We start from the raw sequence: 26,880 nt of genomic DNA on the forward strand, positions 1-26,880 counted from the left end.
TTTCAGCTATGCATGTTTAAAAAATTCCAGCCACGGGCTGTAAAATAGTATTACATTAATTGTACCCAGAGATGAAAGGGAGAAGAGAAAGTATTTTAAGATGTAAATGTTATCAGTCAGGGCTGCAGATTTTCTATGATGGGAAAAAGCTGGAGCAGATTTCTGCATTGCTGGGAAGAAGCAAAGTTTACTCACGTCTTTTCTTTAACACTTTAGATTTATTCTTGACTGAATAAAACAGTGGCTTGTCACATCTCCACAGACACCTACCAGGAAGAGACATATGACTTGATGGAAAGAAAAAAAGCTGGAGCAAACAAGTAATAATGATTTCTTATTAATAGTGCTAGAGTTATTAAATTAAAATAAAAATTATCTAATAGTGAATACTATTACAGGTCACTGCTCCCCCCACACATCTAAGAAGTCTTTTTCAGAGCAGGCAAACCAAGGCATGTAAGCCTAGATGTATTGTAATCAGTTTTTGTTCAGCTGTATGGGCTATTTGTCACAGAAAGTGAGCATTTAGTTAATAAGCTGGATAAACAATAGGAGTGTAAACAGAAAATTAAGACAGGTATTTAATCGTTCTATTCACTCAAGTCTGGTGGATGGACATGTGGAGTAAATTTCTAACCTTTCCAATTTCTGTGGGGGTTAGGATTTCACATAAAACTGTCTACCTATAAAACCAAAAAAAGTATTTAATAACCTCTTACTTGGCTCTTTCTTCATCCATTTTCTTTTGCTTGACATCCAAGGACTGTTTTATCACCTTGTACCACTTCTTGAACTCGAAATATGGACCACCTGAATAAAAGATACACATTCTAAGCTGGGAAGAAATGAAAGAAATGTGTAGCACACAGAAGTGGTCTCCACACAGTTAGACCCTGCCTCTTCCACCTGTATACACACCTATCCTGAATGCCATGAACTTAAAGAAAACATGCTTGATCTAACAGTTCTGTAAGAAGGAGAAATGTAGTGAAAGAACACCATGTCATAAGAAGTTCAAAGAAGGCCCTTAGCTTAGATTTCATAGATTTAGCACAATTAAAACCTTTTCCCTCTTTTCTGGAAAGTTAAGCCTAGAAACTACCTGCTCTCTACTAAATGAACTAGCTCTCCACCATGTGAAGTGGTCTTCACCTGCTTGAAAGCTGAATTCAAGGGATTAATGAAACTACACATCAAGCTTATGTTTAAACAAATAAAACATAAAGAAGCTCAGATGTAAAATTTCAAACAGTGTCTTCAGCTCCCAACTGTCAGTTCCACTACCCATGAAACCTTACAGAGTTGGAAAGATAAGCTAGACAATGGTCTTCGCTTTGTTTCAACCTCCCATGTTTTTGAGCACAGGAACTTCACTCATTGATATATGAACAAATATCTACCAGCACATGAAAAAACATGGAAGCACATGGAAGTCCAGCAGCACCTTTATCACTGATGCTACAAAGAGGCACAAGACTGAAGCAGACCAACTGGGTACAGTAAGGATAAGAATTCCAAATAGAAATACAGTGTAGATTTATCTACTTAAATTAGAATCAACTCTTCTTCCCTGTGGGTGGATTATCTGCATTGTGCATTAACCAGGCTTTGCATTTCCCCATCACCCCAGCTGCACCGCGTGCGATGCTTGCATCACGCTGAGCTTTGCCAGACAGCTGTCCAAACTGTTCTGAAGGTGAACATACAGTTCTTACAAGCAAACTTGCATATGCTTTGTGTTCTCTGCATTTTTGCTATTTGTGTTATCCTGCCACAGGATGCCTAGGTGCTAGAAATATAGATGGGCTCAAAAAGCAACAGACAAATGAAGGGAAGAAAGACCCCTCGGTAGTTCTTAAAATTCAAAGGTGTGGATACAACTTCTTTTATCAACTCCTTAAACCAAGAGGTTTAAGTAAATACTCCTAAACTGCTGGGAGGGCAGTTTGGGGGTGGTAGAAATTTGTCTTAAACTTAATATGAATTATTAAGCACCTGTCACAAGCAAAACCATTGTCAGAAGCATAATGCTACACTGTAATAACCATTTTCCTGGCCAGCACTGCTAGTGTGATGTTCAGAGAATCATAGAATCAATCGGGTTGGAAAAGATCCCAAAGATCATCGAGTGCAACCCATTCGTATAGATGAGCTGACTGGAAAATACACAGTTCTGCGATGCACACACACACACACACACACACAGACATCTCTCAACCACATGTTTGATTTGAACATGAACCATATTGTGTATATGTGCAGTTCACAGAACACACACACTAAGGAACTATAGCTATCTATTGTACTGCTTCCAGTGTCTCTTGAAGAACTGTAGGAGCTGAAATATTTTTAATTAAAATCAAAAAAGGACTAGAGAAAGAATAGTTACATTGAGAATGGAGTCAACATAAATTGAATCTTTAAAACTCAGTATTACCCATTATTCACTTCAGCACGCTAACTTTGGGAAAATGCCAGAGGCAGTTTTGAACTTTGGCACCAATCAGTGCTCTAACAGAAACTCTCACATCAGCTCCTCTGCACAGCTGCTCACCATTACCCCAACATTTTAAGGATAGGGAAAACATAACAGACCATACGGATCATTTTGCACCAGCAGATTTAAAAGTAAAAAAATGGGCAAAGAATGATCTGTTAATTCCCAAGGGCAATGAGACTTGTTAATAAGGGAGAAACCCCATTAAGACATTGATGGCTGTGAGCCTCAGCTTGTAAAGCAGTTGCACAACTCCCACTCTTGTCACTATTATGTACTTCAAGTTTTCAAGGGAAATAAAGAAAAAAAATCTACAATAACTTTGTGTATCCACTTGAAAATCAGCAGATTTAGTTAACAGCGATGACTGTCTCTAGTTACAGCAGTAATTGTGCTCATGCAGAGCCAGCACCAGTTTTGTTACTGGCTTAAATTTTAAATAGTAACAGAAGGGTCAAAATGGACCCAAAATTGGATGGAAGGCTTAATAGATAAGCCACTGTAACACATCTTGGATCTTATCTTCAACTGTGATCTGGATTGGGCCATGGCACATCTTCCTGAAGATTTCTAATCTTTGATTTGGTCTTTCTGCCCTCAAAGAACCATGTTCACACCATTATCTCCTCTATCTTAATTGCTGCTAGCTTTTCCACACTCTCTCAGGATTATTTGGACTAAGAAACTAGATTACATCTGAAATATGTTACACACTAAGACATTTTATTTAACAAGACTAAACAAGTTCGGATTTTATCATAAACGTGGTTTGATGCCCCTAGTAGGTATCTGCTATTTATGATCAAAGTGCATTCCCTCTTCTCTGCGTATCCATTCATCTCCACCTAGCAAGCATAAAAGTCTAAAACAAGAGGCAAACATGCACAAGCAGAAGCAGGGGCACCTAGCAAAATGTGCACCGAACTCCCCTACCCAGTACAGTAAGAATTAAGCATGTACACCGAGGCCATTTCATGTGAACAGGACTCTTTTCTCTGAGTAAAGACTTGCCCTAAGAGGATAAGTGACAAAAACACATTTTATGATCAATAAGAGAAGTCTTTCTAAGCCTAATTACACAGCTGTTTCATTTACAAAACCATAAGACTAAGACCAGAATATTTATGTACCTTCTTTGTTATTTTTATTTCTTTCTTCAGCAAAGTCTGAAAGTAACCTGAAAAAATATTAAAAAAAAATCAGGCTGTTTTGTAGATCCAAATACTGCACTTTTCATATGAAGTTCAAGGACAACTGACAAAAAAGACACCCTAATTTTATTCCAAGTTTCAGTTTCAAACCAATGGTTTTTAAAAATTTAATATTACTAAAGAAAGAGCAATCTGAGACAATCGTTTGCACTACCTGAAATCCGAGTTTTGGTATAGATTTGCCTGTACACTTACCATTCATAGCGATCATCTAATAAAAACAGTAGTTTGAGCACAACTACAATAACTGCTGCAGCGAGAACATCATACTTCACTTTTCTTGTTGACTTATTTCCAGGCACAAGAGTCAGGAAATCCACGTTCCCAATCCCAACCTTTTTCACCACTCGACACGTCCAAGTATGCAATTCATCTGATTAATATAAATAAAAATATAAAAAGAGCATGTTATGACAAGCTATAAATACTTTACAGTGCAAATATGTTGATCATTTGAGGAAAACAACGCTTAGGTCTTCTAGGACCATTAGATAGCCATTTTTTTTTCAGGCTGAGGAGTATTTTGGGGTATTTTTAAAATTACCAGGCAACCTTCACTGTGCTCACAAAGAAAACACTTGTAAGGTACTATATATTCACATGGAGAAAAGAGATCGCATACATAACAGTGTTTTGATGTTACATGAATGAAGTCATTAGATCATCCTGAACATTCCTATGGGAAAGCCCATCACAAATCCACATAAATAGTTTCAGAAAAAAACCCCAAAGCCAAAAACTTGTCACAAATTTTTTTCCTGTGTTTTGACTAAACACATATGGCAGGGTGGATTCAGCACTGCACAGAGGAGGAGCAGGGGCTAGTTTGAAAGAAGTGAGCTGGCTATGAAGAGCAGTTTAGTCGTGGTGGGCAGTGCTTGCTGCTGACAAACCTGGCGAGGTCACACCTGGCTTTACCTTGTGCAGCCCAATCTCCCGCTAACGCAGGCTCTGCCAAAAGATACAACTACAGCTCCACAAGCAGCACTATATCTATACAGTCTCTTATTACTCTGCTTATTTTTCACAGATACAAATCCCCCAAATTTCTCACCTTTCCTGCTCAGCAAGAAATACAGGAGTTGATTACATCACTGTCAGATTCCACAAAGGTTAGCAATGTATGACTAAGTACAACCTTAATCCAGCTATACTTTATACTCTCTTGCTGCTTACAAAGAGTTCAGTAGGATCTCGATTTTGACTCTCTCATACATAACAGTAAAAGTTAAACAAAACCTGGAAACTAAATTTTCTTATAAATATATATTTGCTTTTATATCAGATACTTAAAATGGTCTTTTCATTAGTATTTAAGTGTCCTAAGAAATGTTGCCAATTCATTGTTTATTTTTTCTAGGAGTTGTCAGACAGCAGCAGCAATCTTTTTTCAGTTTGTACGAAATGCTTCCACATAATGAAACACTTAGTTGCAAGGAAAAAGGATAATCTTCTACAGCTATTTTCAAAGAGTCCTTAGCTTTGTATGTCTCTGTAATAAATCTGAAAATGACAAATTTCTAGCCTGTTCTTTGATTCAATTAATACTTCACAATCTGCAAAATTAGGGGATCCTCTACAGAATCACAACACTGGCGTAAAACTACAAACCCAGAATTTCTACTCTGGAATTTTAGCCCTAAATCTGTTGTCTATCTTCATTTCATTCAACTGTGAGTAAACAGAAAAACCAAACACCTTTACTCAACCTAACTAATCACAAAATAGGACAATAGTTCCCTCCCCTACTATTAATTGCTGGAATGCTTTGAGGGAAAAAAGCCAACTTTACAGGTCATTTGTCTGTGCAACTCATCTTCAGTGCCAGTGGTATTTGATAGAACATGTGGTAACCCAACAGACAATTCACATACTAGGACGTATCTGTCTTTCTTTCGGCAATTCAATATTCAAGACTTAATTTCAGGCAAGACAAAGAGTCAGTATTTAATCAATATACGATTTCAGAACTGAGTCACAAATCAAATGAGACAGCAGCTGATTTGTCACACAGAATCAGTCAATATGAAAATGAATGCCAAGATGCAATATTATATGATACACAAAATATATGTTAGAGATTAGACAGTCATTATTATATGTAAGAATTCCAGAGCTAAGCAATCAGGTCCCAGCTCCTGAATCATTTAGCTTAAGTTAATAAATCACGTGAATTCAAATAGTGTCTCTTAGTTCACATGGATACTGAAAGATTTGAAATGAAGTATCCACTCCACAACCTTAGAGAGTCAACACCAGAGTGCCCCTGCTTATATGGGCCTATAATACATACTCTAAATGTTTGATGAAGGTGCTTTCTGTAGAAGAAATATCATTCAGCTCAAGCTCAAATGGGAATAAATCAGAAGGAAAAGAGCAGGTACTTTTAAAGTAGCAATTCAACCCTTTTTTGCTAGAGTTTAATAAACCACGGAAAAATTTTATTAGTTCAGGCTAGGCTAAATATTTACCAGGTAAATTAGCTTCCATCAAGTACTTCATACACAACATGTCTGGATGAAGAAAGCAGCTGTCTGTAATATCTGGAAAACGAGGGAGGTCTAAAAACACTGCAAGCTCAAGCATTTTGTTGTATACTTCTTCATATACAGGCCACGACTGAAAGACAGAGTAGGAGGGTGTTACACGTTCACTCTATTACAATATTTGTTAATGATCTGAAATTAGTTATTGATGTTAAATTCTGTATTATATAACACAGGACTATTTATACAGATTCTCTTAGTACTCTGACTAAACACACATGCAAGAATGGAGCCAGACTGCAGTACTGCAAAGAGAAACATGCTAGTTTTAAATCCCATTAAATATACAAGGAATGAACAAAAAGTTGCTTCACACCTGCAATCAACCCACTACCTTTTTTGTGAAGTGGTCAGTATGTCTTCAGATGCCCCAAAATTGAAAGAAAAACCCCAGCAATAGAGGTGCAATTGAGGGTGAGCTGTCTAAAGAGCTAAGAGATCAGAGAACCACAGATGGTGGAGGTTGGCAGGGACTGCTTGAGACCACCAGGTCCAAGCCCCTGCTTGGGTCACCTAGAGCAGGCTGCCCAGGAACATGTCCAGTTGGATTTTGAATGCCTCCATAGATGGCAGCTTCACCAGGTCTGTGGGAAATCTGCTGCAGTGTTTCACCAACCCCACTGTACCAAGGAAAAAACATTTTGTTTTTTGTTATGTTTAAATGGAATTTCTTGTATTTCAGTTTGTGCCCATTTCCTCTGGTCCTGTCACTGGATACCATTAAGAAGATCTGGTTTTCCTCCTTTGCACCCTCCTACAGGTATCACATCATGTCCACCCTGAGTATTCTCCAGCTCCAGAATGAACAGTCACAGCTCTCTCAGCCTCCCCTCATTTGTCAGATGCTCCATTCCATCATCTTCATGGACCTTTACTAGACTCATCCCACTGCATTCATGTCCTCTTTGTACTGGGTAGCCCAGAACTGGACCCAGTACTCCAAATGTGTCTCACTAGTGCTGAGTAGAGAGGAAGGATCACCTGCCTCCCTTGAGGACCTATGCAGTCAGCACAACTTTTCAAAAATTATTGACAGTGACCTTGTGCTGACAGCAGAAAGCTGCCTCAGCACTTGTGGCAGCATCCCCTATCACGGCCCATGAACCTTCATACCTTGAGTTTGTTCACATATGCCCTAACCTGCTCCTCAAAAACTGAGGTCAAAAAACCATTCATCACTTTAGCCTTCTCCTTGGTCTTTGTGACCACATTCCCATTCAGCAGCAGGCTCACATTCTCTAGAATACTTCCATGGAATTGTTGATGTAATTTAATTTAAAAAAAAAACAAAACATATTTGCATATTTATTAGTTAAAATAAATCTGAAAATAATTCTCCCAAGTTCTGCTGAGGTTTTCCTGCTAAAGGAGACTATAACTTACAGACAGATTTTGACATGTTTATTCATAATGAACTCAGCAGGACCTGAAGTTTGCGTAAGTATGGACTGTAAGGTTTGACCCTCATTTCTTAATACCTGAACTGTTTCGTTAAACATTCTCAATTCTCTGTGTTTTAAATGATTACCTGAATTTACCTCTTAAAGCAATAATTTCAGATATTCAGCCTACTTTACCATTTTAAACATATAAAAAGCAATGTTTTTTCTCCTTTAGTTGGTGGTTCTAATTCAGCAGAGCACTTTATCATGTACTCACATTTTATCAAGTCAAGCTGCTCATAAGGAACTTTCCTTAAATAAAAACTTAGCAGGGGTTTACACTTTGTGTGCAGCTTCAAAACCATCCTGAACAAGAGCTAATTCAGGCTTCTGTTTTTTCTATAGATCACATTACAAACAGAGCAACTGTGTTTACAACAAGGCTGAAATAATGTGGTTTTGTTCAATCATTTGGTTCCATCTATTTTAATATAAGCTGGGTAGCCAATGCTCAAATTTTGTTTTGAGTCATTACCTACATCTAATTTTCTTTTCTGAAATGATCTCCCCTCAAACTGCAGTTCAGACTTGCTTAACTGTGTGAGCACATGCTCAAGCAAATGAATAATTCTGCTGTCACTATTACACATGTAACTTTTTGTAACAGTTAGGAAGTTGTATCATGTTCATTATATTTTCTAAACAGTGTTAAAAATTGGCTCAGACTGCTCCAGGACTATCTTGAGGAACAAGAAAAACACGCATTACCGGACTCCTGCAGAAGACCAGGCTCACAGTGCTTTCCATTCCTCTTACAAAGCAGTGCTAAACTGAATACCAAAACAACCTTGGAACAAAACCTGAATCATATGTAATGTCTCTTGACCATATTGGGGGAAAAATTGAAATCCTAGATGATTCAAATGAGAACATTACATATATACTGTTCCTAATTAGATATAAAGGAAATATGCTGTTCCCTTTAATGAAAAGCAGTTGAATTAGTAGCTCTTTAATAATATACCAGAGATGAAAATAAAGACACTGGGAATTCAGTCATTCAAAGCATTCCCACTCTCAAACATTAAACTATCACCAGTGGAGTTATCTGAACAGTCTAATTTAACACCAAGGTACTAGAAGGAATATAGCTCTTAATTGGAGGACTCAAGGTAGACACTTCCATCACCTTGTACCTGAGCTTCTCTCACGGTACCAGGGCAAGCAGACAACTTTCCTATCCTAGTACAAGTGAGTCATACCTTCCTCCCTATGCCCAGCACTTACTCTTGTAATATAAAAACTACAAGTAAAAATTAAGACTGAGAGCTACTACTTGGCTTATTTTAAAAACAGCATTAACATACAAAAATTGTTCTTTATTAATGTGTGTTCATAAGAGATCTAAAAACATTTTGGGGGTGCAGATCTACGAAGGGCATCCTAACAGACCATAAAGACCAACCAAATCAATTGTTACTTCCCAGGGCTTAGCCTCCTAAGCTCAAGAACATTGACTGCAGCACTCCTGTTGCCACAACTCAGCACTGAGTCATGAGGACGCAGGCTGAACCCAACACTACTCTGCCAGGAGCAGAGAGTCCTCTCCAGAACTGTAAGCTCGAAGCACAAGCTGGATCACAAGATCACACCTCCACCGGATACATCACAGCAAAGGGCTGAAGGCTGAAAGGTTGAGGACTGAGAAGACTGTAGGGTTACTTCAGTAACCGAGCACTGACTGTTTTGTTGCTGCATACCCTGTTCATACTCTGATTCTGGAAGAGCTGTGAGTTCATACAGCAAATCTTTTATTCTGCAAAGTGTCAAACATGCTGGGAAGGTTGAAAAAGATCCCTCAAATTCCACACAACCAACACAGTAAATGTTGGGACAATATTAAGGAAAAGTGAGATATAGCAAACAAGCAGCCTCCAAATTAATAAAAGCTATCACCTTCTACCTAGCTATGTATCTCTGCCAAAACAAAAGAACCTGATAAAACAAGTTGCACTGAAAGTCAACCAGCAAATCCACTAGGAAAGCAAGATCCAGAGCTGGGGCCTCCCTCTTTTGGTAAAAAAAAACTCTGCCTCCAGCACCCCATGATTAAAGCCCAAGGGAGGAGTACTTGGACAATGGAGGACAGTGTTAGATCATATGCCACACGCTCTCCAAGTATAACTTTCACTTATCCAATCATAAATTAAAAAATTCAAGTTGTATTTCTGTGCTTAATATTAAGGCAACTCCCCTGTCCATCAGCACGTGGAGTTACGGAGCTTTCACCTTGTTTCGAGAACCTGGGAAACACTATAAAAACCACATATAAAACTCAAGTTACCAACCCTTGAGGGCACCTAATAATTTCAGGAAGACTGACAGAAAACCCTTTTAGAGTTATGCCACCTGTTAGTCTTTTCAGGTGTTTCGCAAGCTGGGATTTCTTCAGGTCTGATCAACAATGCTGACAGAGTCTGTAACTTGTCTAGATGGGGTACAGAGGTTACTGAGAACTTTTCTTAACAGCGTTGTCTTCTAAATCTTTCTATCTTATTCCCACGTGTGACAAATAAGATAGCTACTGGGCTTCTCCAGAAAGCAGTATAGAAGATTAGTATTACTTGAGAGCACTTCCCCCTGCACCCCAACTGCAGCTGAGCAGAGAAGAACAAAATACACATCGCTGAGTCAGTGAAGCAGTATCTAGAACAAGATTTTTATGATGATAAATATTCGTCAGACTATTTAAATTGGTTGTCTTTATCTCTCAGAGTTACATGGCATTTTTCACCTGTATTAGAAAAGAACAAGCTGGTTTTCAGGAGCAGATGAGCCAAACTATTAGCATGATAATCAGATCACAGTAACAGGTAATTGTTTTGGGTAAGCCAAGATTGCAGCCTCTCCTACTTGTTTGGACAATATCAGAATGCTGCTGATCAACAAGTAGAAGACAGTATGCACCGCCTGGCTTTCTAGAATAATTTGCAGGCTCCATAGTTTCTTGTTTTAAATGTTGTCTGACTACTCTTTTCTTAGATGACTGTATAGGCCATTTCCTTCTCTTTTATCAGGATGATATCCTAGCGCAATATTCACAACTCAGTTAATTGTTATAATGTTCTATCCTTTCTGAAAAAAATTAATTATACGGTTGTTTTAAATACTCCCTTTTATATTTTTCCCCTCCGTGCTTCTTTCCTGTTCAGTACTAGTTTTGCAGCACAATTCCCTTTCTCATCATCCTTCTACCTCTGAGTTTCCGTCCTGGGAATGCTTTTACCCATGCTTGCCCATTCTCTAAAGCTCTGCCTTCACCCATGCTGCTCATGTTGCACAGTGGACATTTTCCCCAAGTAATCTGTTTAATGACCATTTAATACTGGAATCTAATAAAGTCTGACCGATTTATTTTCATTATCAGCATTTTATAGATCTCTGGGAACCTTCTGACATTTAAAGCTGGATATGCTTAGAATTATCCAAAACTCAGCAAGGCTTCATCATTTTTAGGGTGACAAATTCAACCTTGATCAAGTTTGAACAAGAGTGTGCTGAACTTACCAGGAAATGGACTAAGCCACTTGAAGGTTTGGCAAACATCAAGTTGTGAGGATTGCAGAAGGGGTTTTTGCAAAACAGTTCAGAATTTTGGTTCAAACCTTGTGCACAGCAAGGCATGCCCATAAAATAAAAAAATGCTTATCATAAAAATAATAAAGCAAATGGCTGCCCTAATGTTCAGCCTGCATTGAAACACGCATTCCCAGGAACCCAAGTTAGCTTTACATTTACATAAGGTAAACCTAGGTACCAACAAAGAGCACAGCAGACAAGTTCTCTGGCTCCTAGTTCACCTTGCCTTGCTTCTGCTGCTCAACTGGTTCAGATATATCTGGTCATCTGCAGCACAAGCCCAACGTGGGACAACACCAACCACAGCGCAGGCAGCTCACACAAAAGAATTGACAGGAAAGACAATAACTGTATCAACTGTGACATTTACACCCAAACTACTACTTAAAACTGAATGACCTTGTGAACCAATCAATCATCACATAGAGATTGTTAATGTGGTCAGCAAAGCCTGAACTCCTAGATTACTAAAAATTCTTTTTTTCATGTTTTTTGGTGTATTCTTACAGTACTACTGATCTGGCTACCTCTCATATAAACACACACCAATTAGTCTTGCTGATGTCTATTTTTTAAACAACATTGTTCTTCTCCCTTGCCTAACCTCTATCTCGCCCTCAGGGACCATCAACATCCCACCCAGAGCAGCCATCACACACCACTTTAATGTGCTTCAACGCTGTGCATTATTATGAATACACATTTGAAACTACAAAAATAACAAACTACAAAAAAAGATAGTCACTGCAAAATGAGATATTTAGTAATAAATTAGTCATAAATAAGAAACACTCAAACTTTTTTTGTCATCTAACCCAGCTGAAAGAAACTAGCGTATTTAGCTTTGATGCCTAGATTCAGTGTAGTCTCTTCAGAAAAGACATTTTTGCCAGAGCACTAGGTAAACAGTAAAGACATATGCAATGTTTAAAGGGAATCTTTAAAGGTTCCTTCCAACCCAAACCTGTCATGACTCTATGACATTGCTTACACTATTACCACTGCAGTACAGAAACATCCCAGACTTGTCACTGGCTGGCAAGCCTGAAAGTGTACTGGGGAGAACCACAGTGTCCTGTTCCTAGGACACCATCTGAAACAGGAGAACAGACTCCATGAGCCTCAAGTCTGACTCAGCACAGTAATTTTTATGTGGACTAAATGAGCGGACAGATTTCTCCAAACCCTGATATCCATGAATCACATACAGATGCTGATGTAAGAGCAAGAGGGTGTGCCTGGAATTATTAAAAGGGAACCAAATGACAAGAAGAACAAAGAGAGTGAAACTGCTACAACTCCATTTAGATAACTGCTAAGGACTATGTATCTCGTGAGATTTCTACCACTAAAAAGACACAGAGAGACCAAGCACACCAAGTTGCTGCTTTACAAAGCTGCCATCAAAGAGGAAGAATGAATGAAAAGTTAAAATAGGAAAAGGAAGTCAATTTGTCCACCTTGAAGACAGGCGAACAGGTTGCCCAAGTTATCTCTCTGGTAACAAATGGTCAGAAGGGAAGAAAAAAGAAGTCAAGATACCCTTTGAAAATCACAGAAATCACACTGGCAGCCTCTCTCTTGTTCTTTCCTTTAATAACTGTTTCAGCTGCAACAACTACTACTTCTCAAAATCCCAAAGTACTTCTGACTGTTGTTGTAGAGGAAGTGAGAAAGACCTTTGTATAGCAAAAAGATTAGTTTTAGAAAATCACAGAATCCATTAGGTTGGAAAATGCCTCTGAGATCATCAAGTCCAGCTTATGACCTAACACCACCACGTCAACTAGACTCAATAAAAAATGAGTTTGCATTTTTGAGAGATAAAAAAATGTTAGGTGTGCTGGGATATTAGACTGTATTACATTGACACAGTCAGTTTTTACTGAAGTATTCAAGATGGCATGTGGATGAGGCAGCAACCCACATTCAAGACGAAAAAGGTAACTGAACATCCAGTACAGATGTACTCCTTTACTAGAAAAAATATATTTTCGTTGGCTGCCCAGCTACTTTCAGAGCAAGACATAATTTTCATTACATGATTCCTGGTTAAAGTGGTTTTTGAATAAATGAGTTTCAATATTATTAAACCACTAGAGACATGTGGTTGAGCATTAGCCTGTTTGTGCTCACAAGCTAACTCTGGCAAAGAGCGCTTTTCTCAAAAATTTAGTCTTTCTACAAACAGATAGAGCAATCCAATAAGCAGCTGGACTGTTACAGCATACTGAAATCTAGGAGTTTGGGAACAAATTTTATTGAATTTCATAAATATTTTGGTAGGTTTGTTTTCTTTCTTCATTAAGTAATGCTAAAGACAGGTATGGACAAGCTAGAGTTTCTGTTACACAACAGCAAGCTCCCATGATAAACTTGATTACAATAACCCTTTCAGCAGTGAACTTCCTCCTTAGCTTTTTTTTTCTTTCAAATAAAAGCCTCACCCTTGTTTCTTTTCATTCTGCACTACCTTCTATCCTGAACAAGTACTGTATGCACCTGTTAAAATGCACCAAAAAATACAGTTAGGCAGATAAAAAAGTCCCACAGGGAGAAAGACACTCACCTGCAGCAAAGCTAAAGATTACAAGGCACCTCAAAACACCAGCAGACCAAAGCAGGAATCACTGGCTTGTTTTGGAAAGTAAAAGCAGCATAGCTGATTAGCAGAATTTGTATAGATAGAATTTTATCCTCTTAGAAGATTTTTCTTTTTAAATAAACAAGAATGACTGGTTTCTGTCTTAATTTGAATTCTTTAAATAGTTACCACTGGAAAGTAATAAATAAAAAAAATCATACAGCAATTAGGCTCATTCAAATTTTAGTCAGGAAAACAGGCTCTTACACATGAGACCTGGAATGTTTTGAGAAAAGGACCTCAGCAAACAGAGAAATGTGTCTAAAAGTGGTGGATGCACTTTCCAGGGAAGCAGAAAGCCGTTGTCATTCCAGTCCAAACACTCTCAGAGGAAACACCAAACATTTTGACCTGCATTCATGAGTTCATTAATACATTTAGTCAGGAATTACTCCACTTGAATCAGACTCAGATTAAAACATAAACATGCAATCCACAAAACCCTAGAGTGTTAGACAACCCAAATGACAGCAGTTTCCTCTGAGCTGCACGATGACTTGCAGACAGGGGCTTTGGCCCTTTTGGATACAAAATCCTTTCGAACAGCCAGTGTGAAAAGAATATTAAATACGGGGACCACTTTACAGCATTTAGAAAGCCTTCAGGTTTCCTCATGACAGTGCCACAAACCCACCCTATTGCCTCAGGCAGGTGTCTTTGTCCCAGTTTTCCACCTTGTGACAGAGGAGCAAAACACCAGCCCTGAGAGCCCAGCCCGGATGGAGCAGCCACTGGGCAGCCGAAGGCACCTGCACGTGATGAGAGGGAATGACCAGCATCGAAGGGTGAGAAAGAACCAAATATTCTGCTACTGAGTTGGCTTCAGGTGGGGTGCACTAGTGCAGGCTTAAACTCCCATATGAAATGAAGAAAAGGAAAAGACACACAGAGCAGCTCAGTGCTTTCCACATGCTGAACTGAGATGCTATCTTGGTTTAGAAATGATCTGAGATGAAATTATTAATGACTACACCCTGGTGCACTTACACAGTCTCAGCTAAAAGCATATTCACTTCAGTAATTCCTAAATTTCATATGCTTAACTTTGAAACCTTAATCACTATTAAAAGAAACAAGAAGATAGTATTAACTTAATCTATTCATAAACCCAAGACCTGTGTTTACTTTTAGGGCCCGAAGAGAACTGCACAGAACTGAAGACTGTTTAGGAATATTAAGGGTAAAGTGCAAAAACCCTTAAGGTGCTATCTCTGTCAGCCCAGGATGGCTCCCCCATGACCTAGAATTTATTTACTCTTACATGGCTTTTCATGTTTCTCCTCTTGCCACATTTCTAGGCTTCTTGCAAGTGTTCCTTCTTCCTCCTGGCATTGGGATCATCACTACTACTCAACAATAAGGAGTTCTACACTGTGAGTTATTAAACAAGTAATTCCTTTAGTTTCTCCACCAAAACAAACCAAAAGATCACTTGAAAAATACAAGCATGAAAAGTCTTTTTTTCAAAAAGCAGTTTTAAGAAAAATGTGTAGTCTTTGTTGTTTAGAATTCTTTGCCACCTCTTTCATGCAACGATTTTGCATATTCTTACCATTTAATCATTCCTCAACTTTTTTCAAGTTGGATAAGAAATATCCCCAGATCTCTAAATTTGAAACTTTATCAGACCATATTTAGTTCACCTAAATTAGAGGCCTGAACTATGACTTAAAATGGAGTTGTTGTGAGATAACTAGTTAATGAAGAATGAACTTTTATGATCTTTAAAAAAGTCTCCCCAGAACACAAAAATGACAAACTGAAACCCTAACTGAAATTCCAGAACAAATAAAAACATGGCTGTACCACATTAGTCCTAAAAGATCTCTTTAGCCTTGCATCCAGCAGTGAGCAAGCGAAATGTGCAGGGAGGAATTTATGAACTACACAAGTCACGACACTACCAAACGTCTGTCCAGCTTCACACCACTTGTGGCTGAGCCAGCAGTGAGATCTCTGCATTTTGTTGCTCCAGACCCCTCTTCCTTCATGGCATTTGTACAGTCAGCATCTGTCTCTTAACACTCAGAACATCCTCTAACACAAGGAGTTTCACCAGTTACCCACAAAATGTATGAAGCCACATCTCCTGCTGTTTGATTCTGAAGCTGCAGACCAGCAACCTTTTCTGGCACCTCCCAGTCCTTATATTGGAAGAGACATTGACCTGCCTCCTAAATATGTCATACAAACCATTACCACATCTTCCTCTTAAGTCGCCTCTTTAGGTTGAAAGACAAGCAGGTAATTTTAATTGCTTCTTGTAGGAAAACTGCCCCTATGTTCGATGATCTTGTTGTGACTCTTTGTACCTGTTGGTTCTTCTGCAGCTTTGAGAAAAGGGAAGGTAAGGAGAGGAAAACACCCAATCAAAATTCCACACAGTATTTAAGATACAGGTGCATGATAGATTTATGCATTAACATAAAATTGTTTTGAACTCCATTCTGTTATTAGATGTCAGGAGTTATTAGAAAATTATTCCAATGCAGCTGGTCTATAACAACTGCATGTTTGAAAACAGCATCATGAAGGGATTACAGAGACCTGTGTAATTAAGACCACACATATTTAAACTAAGGCTGGTGTGTGAACATCATAGCATTGACAGCACCAGCTTTCAGAGAACTCTACAAATCAATTTTTCTTAACTTAATACTGGTTTTTCCAAATAAAGATATTTAAGTCAACTGTTGGGCTGGAAGAAAGTTTGAGAAATTTCAAACTGTACTGCTCCATCTCTATTCCCATAACTATGAAGCTCCAAGATTATATATATCTCAGTAGATGCAAAATGGGGAAGGTTTGACTTGTTCCAAACTGCTCATAACACAGAATTAAGAGTTTTATTAAGAAAAAGAGAGAAGAAAAGTGAAGAAAACAAGACTGCATAGATTTATGAAGGCTAAGCAACATGAAGGTATTATTTTGCTTAAAATTATCATTCTTAGAATTATCAATTCCTACTGCCACTGTAAGTAATCTTTACTTTTATCAGTGATATGCATTTTACTTTTTTCTACAAGGTTCACTCATCAAAAATGGCCAGCAGACCATCTTACGTAAAAAAAATCTCCAGACTAGAACACGATTTAATGTATCAGCAATATTACAAAACAGTAGTGTCAGCTTAGAGAATGCATTGGTGTCATCTATCAAATTAGCAACACTGAAGCAGTCAACAGATGGTATAAATCACTTCCACAATAACAGTTTCAGTACAGTGACCTCACACAATATTCAGAATACAAAAGTATACAGAGAATTTCGCTCCTCCTTAGACAGTGGGACAAAAAACATAAAGCCCTAGAACAGTGATTCACTTCATCTGTCCCTCCTAGAAGAGTACTATAATTAGGAGACTAAATCCACACCCACAACTAAAGAAACACTACCACTTAAGAAATACTGTCAAGTTTATAAACTTCTATTCACATACTCAAACTCTGTAATGAAGCCAATGTTAATCCTTCTGCTTTTAAGTTGATGAAATTATAGTACCATAAATAGCATCTTTGATATAAAACAATCACAAAGAATGAAGTATCATGTGCTGTATAAAAGCACTCAGCCACATCACATCTAATTTAGGGTACAAATCAAGGAATGACACCAGTGAACCTGGGGGAGGCATTGGCCTGAAGAGCAGGACAAATACCTTCATTTTTAGCAATGTTAGAAACATTTCCAAGGATCTTCAGTGTTCAATATTACAGCTTCATATAAACTTCAGCCATGAGCTAGGAGCAGGTGCTCTACAGCCACTCCTACAGAACAGTCCCCACAGACACTGTGCTTTTTCCTGACCACTACATGGTTCAAGTACAGACCTCACTCTTTCAAATGAAGGTCAGCCGTCATTAATTTCATTATGTGAGAAGATACTGATTTTTTTCAGTATTTGAAGGAATGATGAAAAGGTACTTAGGCTTCGTTCTCAGTGCAAGCTGGGAAGAATTACCACTGTGAGTGAACACAGCAGGCAAACTTTATAAGCTTGTGCAGCCCTCCAGGAAAAGAGGTGAGTGTAGACAAGAAGAGAGAAGTAGCAATAGTCTAATAATAGTCCCTCTGCTAATGTCTGTCTATCCTTGCTCGGTATCTAAATTTAAGTGATCTAATACAAACACTCTCAGTAAGTGGGAGAGGTAGACACTTTTCAAAGCTTCCCAAGGAAGATCCTATCTATGCTTATACACTTCAAACACAGTAAAACATTTGTGATATGCTCCTGACTGCAGGAAACAAAACAAAAGCAGCTCAAAGTATCTAAACCAAAATGCAAGCTAGTGTTTCCAATGTGAATAAGCCAAGCAATACACTTAGGTACAGGAGTGACACTTTCCTCATGTTGTTCAGTACTGTAAATTCAAAGAACTAGTTCTCAATAAACCAGTAATACTGATCCTGCTTCTGGTCAGAACACATATAAATTACTGAAACGATCCTAGCAGCATATTTTATATGAATCCCCTCACACTTTATAACAAGGTGGCAGAGATTATTGGAAATTACCGAGGACTTAATGCCAAATTACTTATAAAATTGAGCTGTAAACCTCGAAATCTAAGGACTACAATCAATTCCTAGTTTTGGTTGTATACAGCAGGTAACTGTCAAAACATTGAGCAACCGTCTTTCCTTAATCCATGAGAAACCCTCCAATTTTACGCTTTCCTCCAGGCTACCTGACAATTCTTCTGCCCCCAACATTCACAGGGAAATCAAAAATCAGGAGGCGTCTTAAACTACTTAAACTTGTCAGTTAAATTTACAAAACAAAATGGCTTTTACTATGCCTGAACACTGCTGAATGGATTCACACACACTTTTCTGGCACATCCCCATGTAATTCAAACCAGTTTTTACTAAGCAACTAAGTTGTTGGATGGTCACAAGGCACAAAATACAGTGCAAGTATTAACAACCATATTCCAACTGTAATATTGCCTGTAACAAAGAGAATGAGAAAGAGGATAAACCTGAGGTTCCTTATCTTTAACACACTTGCCATAGTACAACTCTGCAACATTTAACCATGTTGTAACATAAATGATTAACATTACATCGTCATTTTGAACATGGAAGACAAGCCCCACACTGGGTAGTACTGCACAAGGATACAAGTCCCAAGTTTAAACCTTGTTCTCAAGTAGTATAGTGAATAGCACAAGAACATGTGGCTCCTAGATAGGAAAACACAGGTGTTAGATGGCTCCAAATACTGTCCTGGTAGGTCTCTACATAGAGAGACAGACCTGGTATGTCTGTCATATTCCTCCTTTTATGGTGGGATAATGGGATAAAGGGAAAACCACACAAAAAAAAAAGACTCCCCCTTTTGAAGCAAAGGGGGTGTTTGACTGCAGAGTGCTCAGGGACAATCTCCTGGATTAAAAATTACACGAAACAGGTCTATAGATATTCTGCAATGAAACAAGAGGTAAAGGCAACTAAGCCATAAGCAATAGGAAACTAAAAAACAAAAAAACAAAAAAACACCCAACCCCAAACCCTTGAATTTCAATGCCACGGGTAAATGGGAAGAAAAGCAAGATCGTTCTGTATCTGGAAAAGGAATACGAACCCATCGCGTTAAAACCATATGTAAGGAAGAGAAAAATTATGTCTGCAAAAAACCAAACCACTATCTGATAAAATGGAGTATTTTACAAAGGAGAGGCCCAGATAATTTACACACAAGAAGCTTCAAGGAAATAACTGAGTTCTCTGAAACACAAATGTTTTTTAAACAATCTTAAGAAATTCTAAACATCAAAGGACTCTCCACATTAATATGCAGTATTTAAAAAAATGTAAAAGGGGAGATTCAGGAACTATTCAGTGATTAGCTTGGCATGGATCCTGAACAAAATAATACTGTGGCAACGGGAAAAAGAAGCTAAAAATATCCTGTCAGTCAAGCAACCTTTGTAAGGTCAGGAGAGAAGAGAGCCAACCAAAGCTCCAGCTCCCACAAGAAGCTGATCTGAAAATCCTTTTTCCTTCTTCATGGGATAACTAAAGGGGACCCAAACCAAAATTACCACTAAGTCACACTGGAAGACAGCAACTCATCATTTACTCAAAACTCAAGAGCTGCTTTGCAGGAAAGCAAAGCATGCAGAACAAAGGAGCAACACAGAAGCATTCTTGATAGCAGAGGAGTAGCTTGGCAAACTCATCTCAGATATCAGATCTTTCAAATCCTCAGCAGAAGTGAGATCTGATTGAAGCTGACACAGGAAGATGGGTGGTAGAAGGATTAGTGGCAGAGAAATATGGATACAAAAGTGCTGCCAAGAATAAAATCAAGAAAAACAAAAAGAAAGAAAATGGAAGAGAAGCACAAAAAGAAAACACAAACTAAAAAAATCCTGTAAAAGAAGAAACCAACGAGTTGTAATGTTTCCAGACCACATGGAGAAGAATGACCATCTCACAATGTTTCAAGCAAGCCTTTCAATCCTAAATAAAAGAGGAAAGAAATGTAATAGTCCAGGCTAGGGAGGGTGTGTGTGTGAATGCATAAGTGCACGGTATATACTCCTCCAACGCAAATAAAATCAATCCAAAGCATTATACAGAATAAAATGCTTTGCACTCAAGTGGCACATTCTCAAAAGAGCTGAAGTTTTCCAATCTACTTCAGAAATACACTGTCATATATACTTCCACACCTATCACAGGTTACTTTTAGGAAAAGGAAAGCCTTGAATGAATTAGAACTTTTCTTAGGGCAGCAAACATTTGTCTTCAAACTCTTTCTCATCAAAGCCAACATCGGCTCCTAATGGAGCATAAATTAAAAGCCTTTGTTAAACTGGACACAGTGGAGAGCTGCCCTGAGCCACTGGCCTGATCTGACACAGACAAGAGGAGACACAATTTTTATGCAGAATGATAAGCTATTAAGCCTGGAACAAAAAAGGTATCAGCAAGAAGAAAGGAACAAGAAGCCTTTCAGTTAGATGGGACAAAGTGAAGAAAATCCTGACACGTGCTCTGAGTTTCATGATTCTTCTCTCTTGTCCACAACAGCAATTTATGACAAGCACAGTATATTGCTCCCACTTTACCACGATGCATTCAAGAATTTTCCATGGGCAAAGGCAAGGAAGATGCTAACATCACTCTCACCTGGAAATTTAGAAAGCCTTTCTGTATCATGGAAAATTCTGAAGAGCAACACTAGGAGTTATTTAAGAATCAAGACATCTGGGAATGGAAATAGGTGAATTACATAGAGCAGAATTCAAACTAAACAGTGCTTCTGCTAATGTAAATTGGATGTGTAAAAGGCAAAATAAGACAAAATAAGAAGTACTAAGATAATCAAAAAATAATCTCGATACTGATTTTGTCTTGTTGCAAGGTGAAAGCTGTCAAAGTAGTAAATTTCTTGTTATAGACAGCAGTACTCAGTGGATTATAAAAAAAAAAGCAACAAAAACATGAAAAACAAAAACCAAAGAGAAAGAGAGGAATGGAATTAAATTATAAAACAAAAAAGGAAATTTTTTTAAGACACAGGCTCCCAGACAACAAGGTACATCAACAGTACTGTCAACTCCGAAACATTCAGTGGCCTTGTAAAAGACAGAAGGTTTCAAACAGACTTAGAATTGTGCATCTACTTTCATCTAAGAGTAAGGGGGGGTGGGGAGAAAGGCTTAGGTAGAGAAGCCATTCCATGACCACACTCCAGGGCAGAAGAAGAAGCAGAGAGGATAATTCAGTATATACCCATTCCTTCTGTTCAGGGCAGGTTGGCTCTGAACAGAATTCAATTAACACCCAGCAAGCTCAACTTTCTCCTAGCCCTGCCATCCCTGAGGAAGAACAAAAAGATTCTTAACTTTTTTCTTCCTCAAGTTATTATTTTAAAGTTGGAGAAGAGGTTGAGAGAAGGGATCTTCACTGAGGTCACATATCAGGCTCCTTGTCAAGTCCAGATACTTATGTATCTAGAGACAACCATTCCCAAAGCTCTTTAGAACAGGATCTGAAAGGTACTTATGAGACTACACCTATCCTGTTGCACACAGCACATGTGTGAGTGATGTGCTTGTTATCTTCAATACTTAAGTAAATCATGTTGCCCAATAGCCATGGGAGTGACCTGCTTACCTATATATACATATACATTTAAGTTTGTGTGTGTGAAGAATGTGAGAATCAAAGACAAAAATTACTTTTAGAGATAAAAAAAATAAATCCATCTACAATGCTTTAAGGGTAAAACACACCAAAACCAATGAGTTCTATAAAAGTAATGAAAGCTGAAAGTAAATTTTAGACAACAAAGCACAACCAACTTTAAAGCACAAATGAAATAATTACATAAAAGACATTTGGGTATACAGTCCCAAGTCAAAAATGTAAGGAAAGACAGAGCTATGGCGAGGACAAGTTGTTACTAGCTCAAGAGAAAAGGGATGCTTTAATCAATTTTGTTAGAGGATAAAGATAAATCCCTCAAAGTAAAACAGAGGATGTGTATCTTAAGGATGTATTCCTACTTCAAGCAGAAATGGAAGAGGGAATTTGTCTGTAGCTCCACAAGAGGACAGATAATATCAATAACATAAAACAAGCTGAAAGAACATTACCCACTGAACTTCATATATACTACTGCTAATTTACAAATACATTTTAACTCCTACATTAATGGGCTTTAAAAGAAATGGATATCCTGTGCATTAAAAAGGGAAAAAATGGGAATTCTACCTAAAAGAGAAAAGATGACTGTGCTTAGCAAAGATGTACTGGCTACTAGCACAAGCCTTAAGATGAGCAGAGATTTACTCTAGTTAAACAAATTGCAAATTAGCAAGAAAAAAAACCTTGATCTGCACAGAAAAAAAACCCACCTCAGGTATCCTACATTTCTTGAGACATAAAGAAAGGTTTTAATCAAATAGAACACAAATACTTATTTTAGAAAAAGAAGATTTTGCTTTTCCTCTCTTGTATTGGGAAGTTAGAACTTCTGAACTAAGCAGCAGCATCCTGCTACTGCTGCTGTTTGCCCTGTGGACCCTCTGATCATGCGTTTAGGTAAACACATTTTCCAAAGACTCATTTCTAATATACACATAGTTTTACTAGAGGAAGGGAAAAACAGGATGACTAATCAAGTGAAGGCTTAGAAAAGAGACGTGAAGCAGTGGAAAGATAAACACATATGGAAGATAAACAACTCATTTTACACAAAGACCTTCTATAAAGTACTTTTATCCTTCTTAAAATACTTGTGAGGTAGCATTTATCTCCAGCTAGGACCTGACACCTGCCTACCAGTGATACATCATGATAGAGATGATAAGAGAGCTGGAGACTCCTTGTCTCTTTATTTATGTGGCACTCAGGCCCAGAGCTCCCAGACTTCTGGACAGAGCTATGTGACTCACCTCGTAATAGTGTTGCATTTATGTTTTAAAACCTATAACAATTCTGACCTTGTACAAATTCAGTATATTGTTGGTATGTGGGAAATTGAAAAAAATCTTTAAACCACTGAGAATATTTTTATACAAGATAAGCCTCATCAAGGAAGGCTTCACCTGCACTTAACTGATAAAATGATACTTCAAATCCTTCAAGCTACTACAACATAATTCCTTCTTGATTTAAATTTGGACTGCACAGGACAATAAAATCTACTATAAATCTTGTCAAAATAAAGAAGGAGAGGTATGGAATAGTCCTGTCAGTTATTGAGACTTTGGAATGTGTTTGCAGCTTATATTCCCCAGACTTGAGGCACAACAAAGAGTGGCTTTAGAGCAACTTACCTGCCTGATTATTATGGTCATAATCTCAGAAAAGTTTTAAAGATAATTGTCTGTAGATTATTCTATACAGAACACAAAGGAGAAAAGAATGCAGGCTGTATTTTCAGGATGGAGTATTACACAACGTGATTTCCTGCTCCAGGACAACAACTTCATCTCCTGAATTTCTTCAAACTCAAACGTCAAAACTAGATACACTAAGCCATTGGTCATGTAAGTGCTGCAGTGAGAAATGTAAGATGTAGGAAACAGCTAGTAAGGTTTTTGCAATTATCAGCCCAATGATGCAGTAAAAGAATGTTTAAACTAAATAAACCTGAGGATGCAATACTAAAGTAACATTGAAGGTAAAGCAGGGAGCAGATATTCCTAAAAAGAGGAAGCCACAATAACACTGGAGTAGCTAGAAAACAAATGGTACATAAGCTCACAGAACTTTACCTATGTATCTCAATGAAAACAAAGGTAAGAGATCACCTCATTTCTGTGATACTTTGGAACTGTGGAGTGCAGTTTTATCCTGAAAGAAAGCAGCAGGATCCTCCAAGAGGCAACTGTCATCTCCTCTCTGCAAAACAGATCTCTCACTCTAAGGTATGGTACAAGCTTTACAGTTGCAATTCATAAGACAAATCACATCCAAAGGATGGAGGCAAAGAAGGACAGAAAGGCTGAGAATTTAAAAGACTTAAAAAAAAAAAAAAAGAAAATTTCCACCCATGTTTCAACCTGATGCATCTTTTCTGTTAAGGAAATATCTAAGGTAGAAAAAGAAATCAAGAGGTTTTATACTAAATTTATCTCCTGATTTTTAGGAGTGGAGGTCATAATTCTTATTCACCCGGACAGGAAAGCAGTGGCATAAAACCAAAAAATAATATAAATACCACAACTTCTGAAGCTACAGCTCCTGAACAATTCACGACCTGCTGAATAAAAGCTACGTGTTGGAGAATGGTAACCTTACTTGCAACATCATCACTGAGGGCTTGGGTTACAAAACCATTATAGCAAAGCAAAAACTTGCTACTCCTGTTAGCAGAACTGCTGCTTTCTGCTTTTAAAAGCTAAGATTTTATTAGGCCACTTCAAAAATCCACAAGAAACGTTTTTATGTGCAACACAAAGCCCACTGGGAAATTACTACCACAACATGTAAGAACCTTAAACAAGGGAAATTTACATTTCACTCAAGACTGTCCATCACTATTCAGCTCCTAGAAGGGCCCTAATCCCTTATGTAGATTTTAGGTTTGATGTATTTCAACCAGTACAGCAAGAAACAGAACAAGAGATAGCATTTAAACCATATTTTATGAAAAGAATATGGAATTACAAACAAATTCAAGAGATACTTTCAATAAGCACCAGAAAGTATAATATATTGTGCTTAGATGTGAAGCCAAATCCCATTTCTGAGTGTTTTCAGAGCAGTTCTGAATACCTTTTTCTACACAAGTACTTATTGATTTTATTTTAACTTAGGTAATCAGATTAGTAAAACTGGTTAAAGATTAAAGCACTCCAAGTCACAGAGAGCACAGGTTTCTGCACAGGCTCCAATACTGTGAAACATGAACCCTACTACATAACAATAGATTTAATCAAATTATTAATACATTGACCACAATAATTAAAATACCACAAAATAACTAGGGTTTGGTTGAGGCTTTATTTCAGTCTTTCCCTTTAAGAAAAAACTTACCTCTACACAAAAGATCTTAAGATCAAGTCCACATAATTGCATCTTCTCTGGAAAATGCTGAAAAACATTCAGATATGGAATATGACCTTCAACAACAAACCTACATTAAAAAAAATGAAGATCAAATCAGAATAGTATTTAGGATGACAAATGCATATGTTTATTCTAAGATTAATACACGGATCTACTTCTGATTTGAAATAACATCACTATTATATTGCCTGAGCAATTCAATCTGAAGTTTACACACCCCTAAATGCTCCACAGGACAAAAACTAGTTCAATCATTTAACAGCTTTTAAGTTCAAGCTCAGATATGACTGACAAATGATAACATTATGGCAGTAAGCATACAATCAACATACTTATATGGAGTTTGTTCTGCACATTCTTCAGCTTCTGCATTTCTGAAACTGCTTTTAAGCCTCCTTTGAATGGAATGGACTTTTTTTTCCAAAATTCTAAAGCTTTAAGTAAATTTTACTTTAAAAACACATACTTTCTGCTGGAGCAATTTGAATCAGGGAATATGGTAGGGAGGAAAGTCACAAAATGATCAGCAGATACACAGAACTGAAATCACATTAACTACATATGTATGGTGTGATTTTTGTAAAAAAAAGTATTATTAAGGTATGAATAAAAATTGGTTTGTATACTAATAAATAAAAACAGCTAAATTTTTATTGGCACCCAAATAATGTTTTTTATGTTAAAAACTGCCCTTGGTAAGTGGTCAACAGTAATATTTGATATTTTTCAGCACTTTTTCATATACGTATATATATATATAAAAGATGGGACTTAACAGAAATCAGTAAAAAGCCACCACCACACCAACCCCCTGCTCTTATCTAGCATCTTACAGATACCCCAACAGGCAAAGCAAGCACTGAACGAGCACAGACCCTCACAAGGGAACAAACTCATTCCAGACTAAAACACAGCAGTACTCTCCCATAGGACTAAGCTAGAACTGCCCTCCTGTCTCCTCTTCTGCAAACCAATTTTGTTAAAAAAGTACATTAAACTTGAGTAAGTTAACATTACAAACAGAGGAGACTGATCTTTAAATAATATTAGACACCTGAAAACTATTTTCTCTCTTGCTGACTGTGTTACCAGCACAGGACTTCCCTGATCTTGCTACATAGATTAGTAACTTGGTCTACAAACTGCAAGTCCCTCCTGGGTTTCTGCAGTGGCTGTAAGGTTGTATGGCTGTGCATCTGCTCCCAGTGCAAGGCAGTGCCTGAAACACCCCCGGCCCACTAGCTGAAACACTGAATTCCTCCTAAAGCAATCTGCCACTTACATTCAAAATGCACATACAGAAGAAAAAAAAGCAACCACCAGAATAAATAAAAAACCAAAAGGAACAAAAGCAAGGCAGAACAATGTCTTCAGAGACAGAGCAGCCAGTGTTGAGGAGGATTCATGTCCCTCCCTGAGCCTACAG

The 26,880-nt window shown here is 37.8% G+C and overlaps 1 protein-coding gene across 1 annotated transcript in view; it reads right to left on the minus strand.

Moving 5' to 3' along the window:
* Positions 1–26,880, minus strand: part of TAF1B (TATA box binding protein (TBP)-associated factor, RNA polymerase I, B, 63kDa) — a gene marked incomplete at its 5' end in the record, with an annotated part of 37,921 nt that overhangs the window by 5,799 nt on the left and 5,242 nt on the right. The window contains 6 exons of the mRNA XM_009073362.1: positions 196–266; positions 720–810; positions 3,628–3,674; positions 3,904–4,081; positions 6,180–6,327; positions 25,422–25,521. Of these exons, the coding sequence (XP_009071610.1) occupies positions 196–266; positions 720–810; positions 3,628–3,674; positions 3,904–4,081; positions 6,180–6,327; positions 25,422–25,521 (635 nt within the window). The remainder of the gene's footprint in view (positions 1–195; positions 267–719; positions 811–3,627; positions 3,675–3,903; positions 4,082–6,179; positions 6,328–25,421; positions 25,522–26,880) is intronic.

This window comes from Acanthisitta chloris, unplaced genomic scaffold, assembly GCF_000695815.1.
Source record: "Acanthisitta chloris isolate BGI_N310 unplaced genomic scaffold, ASM69581v1 scaffold1424, whole genome shotgun sequence".
NCBI classification, from domain to species: domain Eukaryota; kingdom Metazoa; phylum Chordata; class Aves; order Passeriformes; family Acanthisittidae; genus Acanthisitta; species Acanthisitta chloris.